The sequence below is a fragment of the Ictalurus punctatus genome, chromosome 1, assembly GCF_001660625.3.
Source record: "Ictalurus punctatus breed USDA103 chromosome 1, Coco_2.0, whole genome shotgun sequence".
NCBI classification, from domain to species: domain Eukaryota; kingdom Metazoa; phylum Chordata; class Actinopteri; order Siluriformes; family Ictaluridae; genus Ictalurus; species Ictalurus punctatus.
In genome coordinates, this window is record NC_030416.2 from 19,357,025 (window position 1) to 19,376,795 (window position 19,771).

At 37.5% G+C, this 19,771-nt stretch overlaps 1 protein-coding gene across 3 annotated transcripts in view; it reads left to right on the top strand.

Moving 5' to 3' along the window:
- pde1ca (phosphodiesterase 1C, calmodulin-dependent a) overlaps positions 1–19,771 on the top strand; it is a 51,750-nt gene that overhangs the window by 12,357 nt on the left and 19,622 nt on the right. For all 3 annotated transcript variants that reach the window (XM_053682433.1, XM_017478417.2, XM_053682434.1), the window contains exon 3: positions 18,694–18,807. In XM_053682433.1, the coding sequence (XP_053538408.1) occupies positions 18,694–18,807 (114 nt within the window). The remainder of the gene's footprint in view (positions 1–18,693; positions 18,808–19,771) is intronic.

Genomic DNA, 19,771 nt, shown 5'->3' on the forward strand with positions numbered 1-19,771 from the left:
AAGTTTTGTTCTGCTTATGTTTTGCTGTTATAAAAATCAGAGCAAAACAGATTGCTTTGAATAATACATTCAAACAGCCTTCAGGCTGAGAGCAAAGATGTGATTGAGTTCATGTATAGCCATTGATTTTGTTTTTAGGCTGTAATGATGTCCGTCAGTTGAACGAATTAAGCATTTAATATTCTGTATTTTCTTTATGAAGGGAAGAGTTGTTATAGAAATTATGTATAATTTTACAAATTTCATCTAATTAAAATGTTAAGTCAATGGTTTAATCCATCCATCCATCCATTTTCTGTACCCCTTATCCTACACAGGGTCATGGGGAGCCTGGAGCCTATCCCACGGGACACGGCACAAGGTGGGCGACACCCTGGATGGGGTGCCAACTCATCACAGGGCATAACTGCACACCCATTCACACACTACGTACAATTTACAGATGACAATCAGCCTACAATGCATGTCTTTGGACTGGGGGAGGAAACCAGAGTACCCAAGGGAAATCCCCGAAGCACAGGGAGAACATGCAAACTCTGCACACACAGGGTGGAGGTTGGAATCAGACTCCCAATGCCAGAGGTGCAAGCCAAACATGCTAACCACTAAGTCCCCCTAAATGGTTTAATGACATCAGTTAATGACTGAATTTGTCTGAAATTGAATTATATGATGAAAATCATGCCAGAGTGAGGAGTTCAGTACCCTTATGAGCTACAGGTTTCACCACTGGACATACAAACCTATGCCACACCACCTCATACAAACTAGATAGAAACACAAAGGGGACAGTGCTCATGTTTACATGCTTCCCACCATGATCATTCTCTTGCCATCCTTTTTTAGCATTCTTTAGCTGATGTGTGGCTGTAATTGGTGTGCCAATACACTCATTAAACTCTTCAACCACAGTTATGATTACTAGCTGTGCTCCCACGCACTGCAGCTGTTCCCATGGCTGTGGTTACGGAGGACTCCCCCTATCCCCTATCTTCCACACTGACCTCAGAGTTGTCTTCAGCGTTTATCCCTGTTGCAACAAAGATATTTCTTATTTCTTGCATTTGTTACCATTTGCATCTTGATTGATTGGCCAATTTTTAGATCGTACATTTATTCTATGACTGTGTGATTACCTTTACCAAAGCTCATATGGTTCACACAATCATAGTATGTCATCTGATCTGTCAGGTATGATGAAGTCCCTGGACATACTGCACACATTCTGAAACTTGAGCTCCAGCTCATTCTGTCTCTCCTGCTCATACAATCACACATCATTGATCATTTGTCACATAGCACTGTGTGTGTGTGTGTGAGTGTGTGTGTGTGTGTGTGTGTGTGTGTGTGTGTGTGTGTGTGTGTGTGTGTGTGTGTGAATGCCTATGCATGCATGTATGAGGCTGCATGTATGTCTATGGGCATGCTTCACAGGGTAGTGATGATTGGGTGTGACAGCAAGAGAGATTGAGTGAGTGCAAGATGGAAAAGATGGTGCGTCTCTGCTTACTGGCTAAAGCTTGGCTGTATCAATGTATTCTATGGTGGGGTTTACACAAAAGCTGTCTGATGTAATGACCAACACTAGAGTAGCGAACAGTGAGATGTTGAGGGTTGCGAAAATAAATTCTTTTTAAATCCCAGTCATAGAGGAAATGAAAGCAATATTGTATCTGTTCTCTGTGTGAGTGTATTTGCTATGATAACATTTATAAATACAGACCAGGGTGACTACAGGGGTTATGCTTGTGCAGTGGTGAGAAGAGGCTGGCATGCTGGTATGGAATCCTGTTTATGCAGTCTCATTCTGAATATGGCTAAATTTAATGCATAGGACACAGAGGTCATAGATAGCCTGGGTCATGCTTCATGCATCAGAGATATGCCACTGTCTCTCAGGCTATGTTTAGACAGCTCACTGTATTACTCAGATCACAGTTTGTTATTAATCATTTTTTATTTCACAAGAAGAGAAACCTCTAGGCCAGTCCGCCCTCTATCATCTGACCTTTAGAGAAGAGGGGGGGGAATAAAGGAGAGGAATAACATCCATTTGCATAAATTACATGATTACATGGATTGGCTATATGTGCAACATCTATTGAACCTGAATCAATTAAGTCGTTCAATCTAAATTCACGAAGCACCAGTCAGGTGTTACCACTCCAAATAGACAGGTGAATATTTAATGCATCCTTCTCACTTCCTCCTAATCTGATGACCATCACTCAACAAGGAGCTTATTCCAAATGTCAGCATTAGTTAGAAAATGGCTCATTTTCACGAGTAAAAATCTGTGTTGTAATTTACTAAATACAGTCGAATAATGCAGAGTTGCTTAAAAAATGCAGCTTGTTATGTATTTGTGTAATAAATATTGGTTTATCTATTTATGGAAAGCCTAATTGGTTATTTATGGACAACCTAAATGTACTGTATACAATGTTTAGATGGTCAGTACATATAGAGATATCAAACAGTCCACCATTAAGAACTGTTTCTCAAAATGTCTTAGAGGGAGAAAACATTGACACAATGTGGTTATACTTGAGTCTATACTTGTCTAACCATCTATCGTACAATTTATTCACAGACCTTCACAATACTAATCCTAAGCAGTTAGTACCACTAACAAACCTATTGATGCTTCTTCCTTTTCTTCAGTGACTGCTGTAATAACCCTTAGAACGAAAGTATATTGTGATATATTGAAAAATACAGGGTGTCCCAAAAGTCTCCATACACAGGGGACTGTGTTTGTCAGCATCATGTCAGTTGTACCTTTGTCAGTGGATGTTTGTGGACGTCCACTTCTCAGTTGTTCCGAAACACTTCCAGTCTATATGAATTTGTTAATAAGTTTGGCAACAGTGCCGTGTGTGATGTGTTTGCCATGTTTCCTGTTAAAGTCCATCACAACCTTGCGCCAGCTTCCTGATCCAGCCATGAGAATGATTTCAATACATTCTTCTTTTGTCAAAGGCATTCTTAAAGGCTATCTGATTTTTTTTTTTTTAATGTGAATTCATATATGCTTCCAAAACTGCAGTCTACACAATTACACCATCTGTGTACTAGCATACAATTTAATAGAATGTGTTTGATACACCCCAATCATTAATGACTCTGAAGATATAATTATCTGCTGCTATCATTGCCCCTTCATTTTTACAGAAGTGTTATGAAAATTAAAGCTTAATAGTTTTTATTGATCAGCAAACTAATGTTTGATCACGTTTGAAATGCATAAAGTTCAGAGCAACACCAAACAGGCACTGTTAGCATCTAATTATTCATTATTAAGGAGAGCAGAAAAAATATGTAGATCCATACTGTAGATAAAATACACACACTAAAGGTGAACACAATCTTCAATTCTCTTAATCTTGAGTTTTAAATGTATAAAATACAAAGATTCATAGAGAAAAGAGACAATAAAGCAAACAGAAGTCAGACTCACTCCTAAAATAAGTGAGTCTTAAATTCATAAAGTGCAGAAGAGCACAAAAAAACAGTAGCCATAAGCTTACCTATATTAGCATACTAGGTAAAAAAAAGAAGATAAATAAACACACATCTGTCAAAATTACACACACCAAGAATGAACAGAAGTATTGATCAACTTACTCTTGCCAAATTTAACCAAGTTTGAAATGCAAATATGTAAACATAACTCATTAAACACATCCAGTAGCCACTAGCTGAATATCATGAGGTCTACAACAAGGATGAGCTGATTATCATTCACTAGCTTCCCATCAAATTAGAGAACAAATAAATGCCTTATCTGTAAAGCAAGAAAAATGGTAAAAGTCTATAAATCCTGAATCCATTTTTCTCTTTTACATCTGAGGCTTTAAGTCTCTCACATTCGCTCACTGTCTTTCTCCTGATTGGCTGTGGCTCCTGCCAATCACTGTACTGTATAGTCAGACTTCTTTTTTGTCTGAAGTCAGGGAATAATGGTGTTTGACGCATGAACGCAATAGAATTTAATGTCAGTGACGTATATGGCTTATTCTGAGCCAACCTCATGTAACATTCCTCTTTAGCATTTAGCATTCATCACTGACAATGATCCATTCCAACATCAATCACCTGGCTGTAGTTCTCAATAAATCATGTCTAATTATGCCTTCGAGGTTTAGTTAACCTCTAGCACTAGGTGATGGCTGGGAAAATGGGGGTGAGGAAAGAGGTAATGACATGGTGTTTTTTGATGTGGTGAGCATGGGGATGAATTCGGGGCATATGGGGATGCAGTGAGGAGGATGATAGGGGATGTGCCATTGGGGTGGAGGATGCAGAGAAACAACCTGCCTGGCCAGCAGCCTGATCTTTAGGGTCTTGTTCATCTTTTTTTTTCTCCAGCTAGCAGGTGGTGCTGAGAAAGTCCATCAAAGTGAAGCCTGCACTTCAATCATTCAATGATGAAAGTAGCCCCTGTCTACCTGAATTCACAAAGGCTTATTGAAAAGCTTCTTAATACTTCTATACATTGCTGAACAGAAGAGCAGTTATTCCATAGTAGCAAATGGTTTTTGTTACTAAAACGATTTAATTTAAGTAGAACTTCTTTGTGGGTTAAGTAATGATTTGAATACTACTTTTAGAAATAGGAATGCATCTAGATTGCCATTTATTAATCTTAAATTTCACCCCTACAGTTAAATGCATACTGGTTTAGTCTGGTCATAGAAAAGAAACTAATGAAAGAAAAATAAACAGGGAAGACAGTATGTTAGCAGTAGATGGTGTTTTTTTTTCCCTCGGAGTTTAAGAATCTTACTTTGACTAGTCACAAACTTGACTGTAGCAGTGTAAAAGAATAAAAACATTCATAAATTGTAATGAGACATTATTATTTTCAAAAGACTTTAGGGTGTACCTGATAGGGGCTAATGTGAGCCTGCAGAATTGATGTTCATTATGCAGACTGTTGTGGAGCTGGAGTTTTTGGCTGCTTTTATGATATTGATTTAGACCAGATACACTATTATGTTTTTTCCCCCTCTGTACTCTAGAACATGAACTCAATTTGAACAGATGAGGTTAAAGCATAACCCAAAGAATTATGGCTCTTGTTACATTTCTCCCGATTTCAGTGGACCTTAAGTACATTTATGTAAATAAAATTATTAAGTTTTTAATGGGTAGCAGATCTTTTACAATTAAAGTGTGTGATCCCATAGACATTTACAGATGCTGGGAATATTCTTTTGGGATTCTATGCCAAGTTCGTGATTATAGTAATTTTCAGTTATGCTTTGGGGTGTTTGCATGCTCTGTTATCTTGTACATGAAATGCAAGGTTACTGGGATTCAGGTCAGAACATTCCATGTTTTGGGCCTGAAAACAATCATAGTTATCTTCTATCTTCATGTATCTTCTTACCCACAGCATGGTGAAGCCAGTCCACTGTGTAGTGTTGGGTCCAAGTCCACCTTTGTCGAGTTCGAGTCGAGACCAAGTCCTTAACCAATCAAGTCCAAGTCCAAAAGGGGCCGAGCTGGACTTTAGTCAGAGTCCTTAATGGCAGAGTCCGATTCAAGTCCAGCTGAGTCCAGAAAGTAATTAAATTTGAAATTGCAATTGCAATATTTTTATTTCATGTCATCAGCACCTCAACTAGTTTCCTATCAAAAATGGTTTAAAAGAAAAAAAAGGGGGTATAGCGGTATATGTAGAACTTTTATAAGTGTATGAAAATACAAATTAACCTGTTTTGTTATTGTATAACACTATATTGTATCCTCCAGTTATTTGATGCCCTTCCCCCACAGTTATATAGGCTGAAAGAGTACATTTAGCAGCATGTCATAACAACAAGCTTCATACTTTATTACTGCTTTTAATCTGTCTATGAATGACAACAAACTCATTTCTGAACACAGCTCTGTTCTTGTAACTTTTTTTCCCCCCATTTTAATTCCTAAAATTAAAAATTCCCTATCAGCAGGGCTTATGATATTTACAACATTAAGAAGTACATTTCACATTTTACATGAAATTCAAGACTGGAATCACCAAATGCTGATGTTTAGGGGTGGGCGATATGACTACAATCTTATTTCACGATAGTGATATGTTTTCTCATGTAGATCTATCAGTAGTATTCAAGTAAGAAATACTACAGAAATTGAATAAATTGCCTGATAATGTGTTTGAGACAACACCCGTTTTGCATAGTTGTGCTGTTGTAAGGGATTCTATTCAGGGGGTTGAATAATTTTGAAACTGGAGAAGTCATTATAAGTTGCATTTTCAGTTGAATTTGGAGAAACCACTTGAAACATTCTATTTCAATTGCTTGTTTGATTTGTTCATTGCAAACAGCTGAAAGTCTGTAAATTTTGACAATGAAACTGATTTGCAGTGGGGGTTGAATAATTTTGATTGCAATTGTATTGATTGTATAACACGCAGCCTTGCTTTCAATCCTCTACTCTCATACAAATGCTAATATGTAGTCACTTGAATATCTAAAAATCAGTTTAACATGTGAATATTAACATTTCTCAATAATTAAACTTAAAATACACAGATTGCAATATTGTGCATTAACCCTTTTCTTCCCTCAATATGGCAACGTATCTCAGGGGATACGCACACTTTTTTTTTCTTCTTCAGCATCTTAAGACAATACTTACAATTAATATTAGCAGATTTTTTTCTGAAAAAAAGTAAGATTAATATAATTATTTACCACAAAGTCAGCATGCCCTGCACCACGGTCAGCTGGTTTTAGGTCAGGCTGACTAAACAATCACAGAAAACTTCAACCAAGTCATGCTGTCTATAAGAAACTAAAGAGTATGTATCTTGTGGTGCACATTGCATGTCATATATAAAGCTCACGGGACAAAGAATATGCATGATCATGAACACTAACTTGTGGCTCTGTGAAGTGTGGTAGTCAGGAGTTCACTTCAGGTGGAGATGAGGAAATCTACTAAATAAAATCACTGTATGATAAGTCCTATAATGTTGATAAGTCCAACACACCAACGAATTGGACAATTTGGGTGGATGTCAAACAGTAGTAGAAGCTACGATGGCATGAATTTGCCATTCACTTATTTAAGGCATAAGATTCAGCCTGTCTTGTTATTTTAATATTATCACCTTAAATACTTTTACGAGAAAATAACTAATAATAGGAGAAAACGAGGTTTTATCTTATGAAACTGGCTTTTCTTTTTCTTCTCCTGCAGTAAACCACTTGCACTTCACTGGCTGTAGCCTCGCTATCCCTGGGTTCTAGGGACGCAACTGAATGCGAAAACATTATTCAAAATGAACAGACAGTGTGTTCTAAACAGAAAAACAGATAGTAATAGATGTACTATTTTTTTTAAAAGCTTGCCAGAAAGGGTCACAGAGTGTCTGGTTGAGACTGAATGGACTCGGAATCGGGCAGAAGACAAAAATAAATTGTATGAGCAGGAGGTTTTTACTTTCCCAAGCGAGTGAGTGGCCATATACAAAGCTTGTGGGTCAATGCAAGACCGTGTCCATTAACATGAACACACAGTGTCCATTTTATTTATGATTAGCAACTGGCTCTGACCATTCATAATGCTGTCAGTGCTGGCATTTTCTGCCTTTCTACCATCTGATTTAGACCATGCCCAATTTGGGTTTGAATTCAAATGCAGATACTGATATTTGTAAACTGATGTGAACTCCCCTAATGTACATGAATCACAGTGAGACATGAAAGTAAGTATTAATACTAGTTCATTAAAAGTATGTTGTAGGCCAATTTATCGCATAAAATTGTAATCAAATAGTCTCTAAGGCATCAGGCAGCAAATTAATAGGCCTCACTCAGTGACTTTCAGTAACCACTTTATTCTAGTCAGTTCTGCGGTGAATCCAGAGCCTATCCCCAGAACTCAGATAAGGCAGGAATGCACCCTGGATGGGAATGCCAGTCCATTGCAAGGCACCATGCATGCAAATACATTCACACACTAATTCACACCTAGGGGCAATTTTTCTTAACCAGTCCATCTAATGGCATGTTTTGGAAGGAAACCAGAGCACCCAGTGGAAATCCACACAGACATGGGGAGAACATACACAGAAACACCACACAGAGAGTCACCCAAGGTCAGGATTGAACAGTGACCCTGAAGTTGAGAAACCAGTTAAACCACAGTGTTGCCTTCAAATTAGTCATTATTTCATATAATAACTTGTGGTAATTTACCTTAAGATCCTTCAGATCCCTAGTTTCCAACACTGTCCTTTAACCTTTACTGACTCTTCTTCTATGGTAATTTTTTTTTTATCAAAACAATTTAATTTAATCAAAACATAAATAAATAAAAATTTGAATGACAAATAAAACAGTCTTTTTAAAGAGCCATATTTTCCCCTACACCTACCTTTCCCTTACCTTGCACAAACCCACTTTATCGTCCTATTGTTCCGTTCATCCAACTCTCTAAAAAACAGACAACTCACCAATATTCTGAACAATAACTGACATTCAGCCCTGGCATTTACACAGTGACAAGCGCAGTTCTGACATTGATGGACCCAGATTTTATTGCACGCTCTGACATATTCAGCTTTGAGATTAACATATGCTGACATTGTGTAATAATTCATATCCCATATATATCCTTTTCTATAATACAATACAGATGGCAGAATATCAAGTTTGAAAGTCACATTGATTTAATTAACGTGGCTAGAACAAAAGAATGCTTTATTAATATTTGTGTGTGTGTGTGTGTGTGTGTGTGTGTGTGTGTGTGTGTGTGTGTGTGTGTGTGTGTGTGTGTGCATGCATGTTGTGATCCCTGATTTGAGTGGATTAGTATACAGTACAGTACGGGATTCTGCCATAAGCCTCTAGTTAAGCATGGCCATTAATATGTTGTATTAATACAGTTAGTACTTGGTGTCAGATTCAAATTACATCTCCATTATGTCCTGGCATGAATTAACAACTTCTGTTTGTTGGACACTTAGAACGGTGCAGGTCTTATATAATGTGCAAAAACACCTAGCTTGGTAGTGCTAATATGTGATAAGGGAAAGACCTACAACACTGGGAATGTTAATCACTCAGTTTGAAATCTTCCTACAATACACATGTGAATATTTTGAGTTATGTATGAATATCAGTCTGTCCGAAATCTCCTTTTGTTGTTGTTGTTGTTGCCACGAGCACATTTTAGCATGATTACATTAAAAAGCTGATTAACTTTGCAAATACACAGAAGCTCGAGGAGATGACATGTTTCCCATTCTCCTTCTCCTCCTCCTCTTCTGTGCTTTTCTTCTCTCAGTCTTACTCTGGCTTTCATCAAGCCTTTCCTTTCCTCTGCTCCCCAACTAATCCATCCATCAACTTGTTATCTCACTAACTGAGTGCTTAAATGAATCAGGCAGCATAGACTATAGATGAGAGTGGAGAAAGATGGAGGTTCCTCCTTTGCTCTCAGCTTGCTCTGTTCACTCAACATTAATGTTGTAAAAACAGCGGCTACACTGTTAATGTCACTGCTTGAAATCAAGTTCCAAATTGTTTCATTAGAAAACACTGCCTCATTCCTATCAGTAAGTGTCTTCTTAAGTGTGCTGCTGATGTTTGTGAACATATTAATTTTGCAGTATTACATTGCAGTAGTAAAAAGTAATGACAAGAAATTGTATAATATTATTTTAAATGCATATGATTTACACATAGTTTGACAAGGTAAACAGCAACAATGAAAGAAGGCAACTTTTCCATATAGTCCTTAATAAGTTACCAATAAATAAGCACTTATCAGTGAACATGCTATAAGCATTAAGTTGATCAACCTATAAGTTCTTGAATAACCTGTATCAAAGGTTAGATTTTGGTCGCAGTCTGACCTGTGTTATGGTGGTATTAGAAGATTTTGTAAGTCATTCATGTCTGTTCCTGTCTTTATTTGCACATGAATTCTTCTGGCACAATCCAATCAGGCTGGGGTTAAAGGGGATTACTGGAGCACTTAGACCGGCTCTCAGGAGCCTGATTAAAGCGTTTAGAGAGCTTTCACATGTAGTGTCTCCTACATGGACAGGTTTAGACCAATGGGTTTGTACAGATCTAACATGTGGATTTTCCAAGCAACATTAATGACTGTTCTTTGATGTCATGCTCCATAGACTGCCAAGAGGAAAATGCCACCTGTATCTTGTGCTATATATCCTCATCTCACTGGTAATTGGTTCAAAACCACTTGTGACAGATGTTCTTTGATGCTCATGAGGCTTTCAGTGTGGGAGATTTGAAATCAAATAAAACATGTCCAAAGTATGTAGCTATATGCTGTATTATCACTAAAAACGCTTCCCAATATTTGACTTTGGTGATTTTCCAGACACAGAGTTAAAGGATTCAGTTTTAATTTTCAGAACTCATGGTTCTCTGCATTGCAGATTATAAGAACATCTCCATCCCCCTAAATCATTCCATGCCATCTCATGAAACTACATATCCCTCAGTGGGTCACCTATTAGGGAAAAGGGGACTATCCCTGTCATGAGTGGTGATAGTTTTTCCACTTCAGGCATCTGATTTGTTGATTTGTTGTTGTTGTTGTTTAGAGTTGGGGTACTCAATGTCGAGTCCAATTATGAACGAACTCAGACTTGTCATGCACTCGGGTAAATTTATATTTGACATAGTCTCTGACATTTTGGACTGGGTAATTTTTCAGAGTACAGTTGGGTTCGCGTCATGTTTAACATGAAAAGAAAGATAAAAATAAATAACAACATAAACCGATATCCCACCTCTCCCGAAAGCACAGGCGGTTATGTCTTAAGTGAATGTAAACAGTTGGAGAAAAAAATCAGAAGTGTGTCAATACAGTATATTGGATCTGTCCATTAGGTCTTAAAGTGACAGCAGTCTAATTAACCTGCTGCTATCTGTGTCATTAATGTTAATCAAACAACAAAAGACAAAGAGAAAATCACTCACTCATTTGACTGCATAACATCAGTAAATTAAGAATCTTATTAAAAATTTAGTAAGTGGTTTATTCAATTTCTGTATTATTTCTTACTTGAATAATACTGATAGACCTACCTGAGAAAACATATAGTTATTGTGAAATAAGATTGTAGTCATATTGCCCAGCCCAAATTAGCATTTGGTGATTCCAGTCTTGAATGTCATGTAAAATGTGAAATGTACTTCTTAATGTAGTTAATATCATAAACCTTGCTGATAGAGATTTTTAAATTTATTTTAGGAATTAAAATGAAAAAAGTTTCAAGAAAAGAGCTGTGTTCAGAAATGAGTTTGTTGTCATTCATAGTCAGATTAAAAGTAGTAATAAAGCATGAAGCTTGTTGTTATGTCATGCTGCTAAATGTAACTCTAGTCCATACTCTATCTCTCTCAGCCTATATAACTGTGAGGGAGATGCATCAAATAATTGAAATGTCAGCTCGAACTGGAGGACACGATATAGTGTGATACAATAACAAAACAGGTTCATTTGTATTTGCATACACTGGTAATATACTAAAAGTTCTACAAATAACTCTATACCACTTTTTTTCTTTGAAACCGTTTTTTATAGGAAACTAGTTGAGGTGCTGATGACATGAAATAAAAATATTAAATGGCAATGGCAAGATGTAATAGTGGTATTTTTGCTACATTTATGTTGCCATTGGTTTATGAAGGTTAAAATATTAATTTAACAGCTCAATGTTGAGTTTATTAAATTGAGTTTTGACGATTTAATTACTTTATGGACTCGGCAAGACTCGACTCAGACTCGGCCATTAAGGACTCGAACTTAAGTCCAGCTTGGCCACTTTTGGACTCGGATTCGATTGGTTAAGGACTTGGTCTCGACTCGAACTCGACAAAGGTGGACTCGGACCCAACACTATTGTTATTGTTGTTGTTTTCCTGGCCCAGAAATGATCAGATCCAGTACAGTGGATAAGCCACACCTTTAGAAATAGAAAGTGGGAATTTATTTGTGACTCATTAGTCATTGGCATTTTTTATAACATCTAAAATGAATTCCAGAACAGCAAACTTACCGGGATATCAAGTTTTGTAATGACAGATTTTAAAAATGGAAATCCAAATGAAAACAAATGTTCTGTTGCTAAGTTCAAGATTGCAGCAGCAGTCACTTCTAGTCCTTCTTTCTAGTTCAGCAACATTCGGCTAGAGATTTATGTCCATATGTTTGGAACCTAGCTCCCAGCATGCTCTTGTGTTCCTGACCCCCTTCAGTGAGGAAGGAAGGTAATTTACTTCTCTCCCACGGTCTGCACATATGTCCCAGGATGCGGGAGTCTTATGCAGCCTACTTCACGTGACACTGTGACAACTACAATGGTACTGGAACATAAAGGACATGTGTGGTGTGTTCCACAAAGTGTGAGTCTACTGGCTAAGGCCTGCATGCTTGAACAAAGCTTCACAGACCCTTGTATAATTCTGCTACTGAACATCATAATACAGAGCACTGCAACTCTATAGCAATGCCCACTGACCTTGGATAGCAGTCTATAAATAAGGGGAATGTCTGATTGCACATGGCAAATGATAAAAGGAGGTAGGCAGGAATGAGAGATTTAAATGAAATTGCTAAACAGTGGGAGAGTGTGATGGGAGATAGGGAGGAAGCAGAAGCTGGTGTAGTGGACATGAAAGGATGGATTAAAAGTCACCTTGCAACATTACAGAGATGAGAGTGAGAGGTGAATCCGGTGCTCTCACAGAGATGCTGTGTATGTAGCATACACGTCAGCCCATGGTCTGCCTATTAACCCATAAATACTAGTGTTGGGTCCAAGTCCACCTTTGTGGAAGTTGAGTCGAGACCAAGTCCTTAACCAATCGAGTCCGTGTCCAAATCCAAAAGGGGCCGAGTTGGACTCAAGTCTGAGTCCTTAATGGTGGAGTCCGGCCGAGTCCAGAAAGAAATTAAATTTAAAAAAGATTTTAAATTGCAATTGTAAACTCAACACTGAGCTGTTAAATTAATATTTTAAACTTCACAAACTAATGGCAACATAAATGTAACAAAAATGCTACTATTATATCTTCCCATTGCTATTTAATATTTTTATTTCATGTCATCAGCACCTCAACTAGTTTCCTATCAAAAATGGTTTCAAAGGAAAACAGGGATATAGAGGTATTTGTAGAACTTATTATATTGTAAGCTTATGAAAATACAAATTAACCCATTTTGTTACTGTATCACACTATATCGTGTCCTCCAGTTCGAGTTGACATTAAAATTATTTGATACCTCTCCCCCACAGTTATATAGGCTGGGCAATATGACTACAATCTTATTTCACAATAACGATATGTTTTCTCAGGTAGGTCTATCAGTAATATTCAAGTAAGAAATACTACAGAAATTGAATAAAGCAATTAAATGTCAAATAAAATAGACTTCAATGTATGACATATACAGTGATTCTTATTAAATTTACTGAAGTTATTCAGTCAAATGAGTGAGTAAGTGATTTTCTCTTTGTCTTTTGTTGTTTGATTAACATTAATGACACAAACAGAAGCAGGTTTATTAGACTGCTGTCACTTTAAGACCTAATGCACAGATCCAATACACTGTACACACTGACACACCTCAGATTTTTCCCCCAAGTGTTTCCATTCACTTAAGACATACCTGACCGTGTTTGCATGAATACTTAGCTAGACCTGCATTTTGACATGATGTATGTGTATTTATTTGACCGTCCAAGAATAATAAGCTGCTAAAGGGAACTCAATTCAGTACTCACACGATGTGGTGGCTTTCTGTGCGTGCGTTTCAAGTGTTTGCACACAGAAAGCCCCGGTCAGGCTGGGAGACATTCATTATTTTCTTGTTATCAGGGGCGATTCTAAAGTCTATTGGGGCCCTAGGCAAAAATTCTCAGGGGGCCCCTCCAACCAGCGTTCATCACTATTATGTTATAAATAACCTGACACCAACCAAAAATGTACACAATCTAAACTTTTGTATTTATTTCAAATTTTTACATTAGCACAATTTTCAACCTATAAATGCAAAGAACAATATAAACTTAAATAAATAACTAAATAACTCCAGGTCAAAAGGCAATTACAAATTGTGAATAAAAATAGAGAAAATATAAATGTATAGAATGATAAAACATAAATAACATATACAATAAACATAGTACAAACTATATATCTAAAATCTGTTCCTTTTTTTTTTTTTTTTTTTAGCTTTCTTAAGGAACTAAGCCCACATTATAAGGTCAGTGCTCATCAACACCCTTTAAGCATTGATTCTACAAATACTGTTTATGGGCTTTGGTTAATACAAATTCTGCCACTATGTCCTCCATATCTAAATAACAGCATTCAGTTATTTACTATTACTTAAACAAACAATCGTCATTATCTGATCCACTTACCACTGTTTTGTTTTCTTTTTCCCTCAATCTCTTTTTTTCTCTTTCAAGTACCCCAACTCTAATAAATACACTACTGTCTGCTAATAAATAAACAAGCAAATAAATAAATATAGTGGTCTTTGAGGATGATAACTGTCTTTATTTTATCTTTATTTCCATTGTTTATACTTTATTTCATAGCATGCAATCACTGTCAAGAAACATTTGCCACATAGTCACTCTCTGCAGTTGACGAAACCCACATGCCTGGAAACTCATGTACTTCTGGTGTTTAACAATTATAAGAATGTAAATGTGTACTTGTATATACAGTCCTCTCCAAAACTATTGGAACACCAAGGCCAGATTTATTTATTTAGCTACACACTTTTGAGTTTGAAATCAAAAGATGAATATGTGATGATAGAATTTCAGATTTCATTTTCTAATATTTACATGTAGATGTGCTAAACAGCTTAGAAGATGGCACCTTTGGTGGCAGCCCACCCACTTTTTAAGTGCGCAAAAGAATAGGAACATATAATCTTAAAGTAAATGAAATTAAATAACATTTAATATTTGTTTGCATAACCCACTGACATCACCAAACTGTTGCACTCTCCATGTGTGACATTTCCAGGCTTGTACCTGGTGATTGACTTGGCCAGTCTAAAACCTTCCATTTTTTTCCCTTAATGATGTGCTTTGTTGAGTTGGCAGTGTGTTTTGGGTCTTTGTCTTGCTGTATGATGAAGTTCCTCAAATTACATTGAATGCATTTTTAATTTGTAAATTTGTTTCTGTAGACTTCTGAATTCATTCTGCTGCTACCATCATGAGTTACATCATCAATAAAGATTAGAGAGTCTGTTCCAGAAGCAGCCATGAAAGCCCAAGCCATAACACTACCTCCACTGTGCGTGCATGTTTTGGATCATCCGTAGATCCTTTCTTCCTCCACACTTTGGCCTTCCCATCATTTTGGTAGATGTTAAAATTGGTTTCGGAAATTTTGTGGCATCTCTGTATTTCATTGCCAATTCCCAAATGACCTTCTGGTTCTTACTGCTGAGGCATGGTTTGCATCTTGTGGTATGGCCTCTATATTTCTGCTTTGAAATTCTTCTTAGAATGGGTGATTGTGATTCCTTCACCCCTGCCCTGTGAAAGTTGTTGATGATGTCATTGACTGTTGTTTATGGGTTTTTCTAGCTTTCATAATGCTGTTGTTTTCCTTGGCCGACCTGTTTGATGTCTGGTTGTTAGTACACCAGTGGTTCCTTTCTTTTTCAGGACATCCCAAATTGTTGCCATTGCTCTGACTGATTATCCCTCTTTTCTCAGCTTCAAAATGTCTTACTTTTCTCCCAAAGACAGCTCTCTGATCTTCACGTTTATTTATACTTTTTAATAATAAATGTTTTTAAGCACTCAAACAAAGAGTAAACAATCAGACTAATCACTGTTTAAGCAATTAATCTAACAGTGCACAACTGGGCAACAAGTGACACCTATCTGTCACGTATACTGATATTTTGGATCACTTAAAAATGTGTGGGTTCAAACTTAAATTTAAAAAATTCTAAATAAATAAAAGATAGTGAGGTGCTCTGGATAAGGGTGTCTGCCAAATGCTGTAAATGTAAATGCAAAAGGTGCCATGTTTTAAGTTGTCTAATACATTTAGCTGTAAATATCAGGAAATGAAAGCTGAAATTCTGATCTATCACCACAAAGTCACTGTTTGTTCTCAAACACAAATGTGTTCAATATATAGCAAAAACAGTAGAGCTTGCCTTGCCTTTTCAGTACTTTTGGAGGGGACTGAATTTCCTAGTAGTGTTCAGTATCCAGTAGTATTCTGAATTTTTGTATATTTATCTGAATATTTATAATAGTTCGTCCATAAATTTTTTTGTGTTGGTACATTTCATTGTGCTTAGCACAAATATTAAGACTTCACATGCTGAGTATTGCACAGTCAAAGAAAATAGCCCTCACACTCTTACTGAAAAACTTTCATCAGAAGATGAATACTAAGAATAGCCACACACACTCTCACACACAATGATGTACTTGACTGTTCAGTTAGCAATTCCCAATGCCTGGAATTTTCGTATGGGTTTTTAAAACCCACACATCTTTTCCATACAAATGTAAAAGCTAAATTATACATGCTTTTGTCTTCTGTATTCTGAATAAACAATCCTCAACAATATCAGTCTAATCACAGTCTTGCAACAGAACAGCTCAAGAGCTCAGGAGCTGTTTTCATGACTAATACAGCCTTCCTCTTGCTACATAAGAAAGGTCAAACATTATGTGCTCACGATGGAGCCTGCACGTTCCTCGAGGCTTTATTTCTTATCAGTCCTATTTCAACCAGTTTCTCAGAAGTATTAATACTCTAATGGGATGACATTGATGTTCGGCATTGATTGCTTCTTTATCTGTGTAAGGGACACCCTCAACCATCCACAATCCCCCCCCCCCCCCCCCCCCCCACCCCCCCCACCCCATCAACTCACTGATTTTGATAACATTGTCCAAATGTTGCATCTTCCACCCTACTTCTGACCTTCTGCTATTCAGGCAAGCCTGAGCACCCAATGCATAATGACACAGCACCTGAGTGAGCCAGGTGGAACACAGAACAGATGTGCATGACTCAGAAATGCATTTCCAGTCACCCCTAAAATAAGTAGTGTAAAAGAAACAAACTGATGCCACTGGACAATCATTCGTTCATTCATGCATTCAGAAACCACTTTATCTGTATCCTGGGAGCACTAGAGATAAGGCAGGTATACAATGTGGATGAGCCACCAGCTCATTGTAGTGCACCTCTCTCTCTCTCTCTCTCTCTCTCTCTCTCTCTCTCTCTCTCTCTCTCTCTCTCTCTCTCTCTCTCTCTCTCTCTTTTACACACACACACACACACACACACACACACACGTATACATGTATACACTCAATAGGGCTAGTTTAATGTAGCCAGTCCACCTACTGACATGTTTTATAGAATGTGGGAAGAAACTGAAATACTACAAGGGCACCACCATGCTCCTTATGACAATACGTCATTCACTGTAATAATAATCATTCTTTGTTGTTAATATTGTGCATAATTTCTTAACTACAAGCTATATCTGTAGCCTAGCATTTGAGATTATCTAATCTCTTTCCACCACATAGTTTAATGTTGGCTGTGAATGGGTTAAAACATTTTAATCTAAAGAGCACAGTTTTGTGATATCCCTCTATAGTCAATCTCCTTTAATGCTGATAGACATGATTGGGTCAAACCATGTGTTCCACGCACAGGCACATGCACCTTTTATCACAAGGGTCTCCACGTCAGCAAAGACGTCAGCTTTGAGGGGATGAATACAACATAAAGAAAAGTTTGATCACAAACATGGTGATAGAAGAATAACATGTACTTCAGCTGCCACCAGATACAAGCCATTTATCTAGTTATAGCTGTAGCAGCTGTGTTATGTTTATCTGCTGGACTGAAACAAGTATGAAGTGGTACCGACAAGACTGTAGAAGACAAATTATGATTTAGACATTCAGCCACTACGTCAGTGTGAGAGCAAGTGGTGTCTGGTAGTCAACATATTGCAGACTGTGAGAGTGGAGAGGAATTGTTTGTTAGACGTAGTAGAATTCATTGGCCATCCAGCCATCCATTTTCCATACCACTTATCCTACACAGGGTCGCAGGACCTATCCCAGGGACCTCAGGGCACAATGCAGGGGACACCCTGGAAGAGGTGTCAACCCATTGCAGCGCACAATCACACACACATTCAGACACCCATTCACACTCTACGGACAATTTGGAAACACCAATCAATTTACAGCGCATGTCTTTGGACTTGGGGAAGAAACCGGAGTACCCAGAGGAAACCACTGTAGCATGGGCAGAACATACAAGCTCCATGCACACAGGCCGGAAGCATGATTCAAGCCCCCAACTCCGGAGGTGCAAGGCGTTACTAAGTCCCCCCTTCATTGGTCATGTAGAGCTGAATATAAAACGATTTCATGTGGTACAGACATTTTTGGGAGGTGATCCAGCCCACAGGGGCAGAATTAGTCCTTATATCCTAAAGGCTCTACAAAAAACCTGCTGTGTGTGTGAAAAAAAAAATTCTCTGACTGTCTTATTAACGTTTGAAAACACAATTCCATTTATGAAGCAGACTTCCTACTGGTTCAATAAATCGCTTAATTTTTTTATTTTTTCTTAAAGTTGTTGTGTTTGTGTTTGAGCACAGATTACGATGTCTGGTGAAACAGCTGGAGCGGGGTGAGGCCTCTGTTGTTGACCTAAAGAAGAACCTGGAGTATGCAGCTTCTGTACTGGAGTCAGTGTACATCGAGGAGACAAGGTAATATGAACACCACTGGCACATGTGTGCATGCATTGATAAATATTGCAGATGTAAACCAGATCTGTAATGAACACTCTTTTCACTCAGTCTCCTTGTAGCACTACGTTTGCTATTTGTGGAAATGTACTCAGATTTATCCGAGTGCCAGAAGACCAAATGTAAATGTTATTAACTGCTGTAAACAAGATCATTGCACAGACCTGCTCTTAAAGTCTTAATGTTATAAGGTGGAGGAGTGATGAGTGAATGATTGCATGTGTTCAGTGTCCTAATCTGCCACATATATGACTTCTAATACTTGGAGCTAGCTTATCCTGAACGTAGATATGATATGATGAGTGACAAAAGTTTCCATGTCATTCTCTGTGGCCTCTGATCACCTTCTCGTTTATTGTGTCTGTCTATCTATCTATCTGTCTATCTATCTATCTATCTATCTATTTATCTATGTCACGATATCGGAAATAGAGGCAGATGCAAATGCAAACTATAAGTGCAACATTTCATAAAATATCCAACAAAGCACAACACAATACTTACATGGAACAAATATGAGCATAACATGATATATGGAGACAGAACAAGCAATGCAAGACAGTGCAGTGAATGTGACTATTGCTGTGTCTGAAACCGCAAAACCTCTATAAGAAAAAAACCGGCACCAAATTATTTTTTTAAGTGTCACATAAGAATGAACTTACGTTTTAAAAATTTTAAAACATTTACTTTCAGTCATCCTATCATGTGTGTGCATCTGGCATCCTTTCACAACGTCAGCATTTTAATCCAAGTTCACTTGACACTGCTTGAGCTAACAGTGTTTTTTGTGGAGCACTCAAAATTACATAGTCATGAGCTTTTTTTTTATGCTTTTGACTATCGCTCTGATTTCTCACAGCCACTTTCTTGAAATGGTTTGTTTCTGTAATGAAATCCATTTCCCCGCTATTTCTCTGCCTGC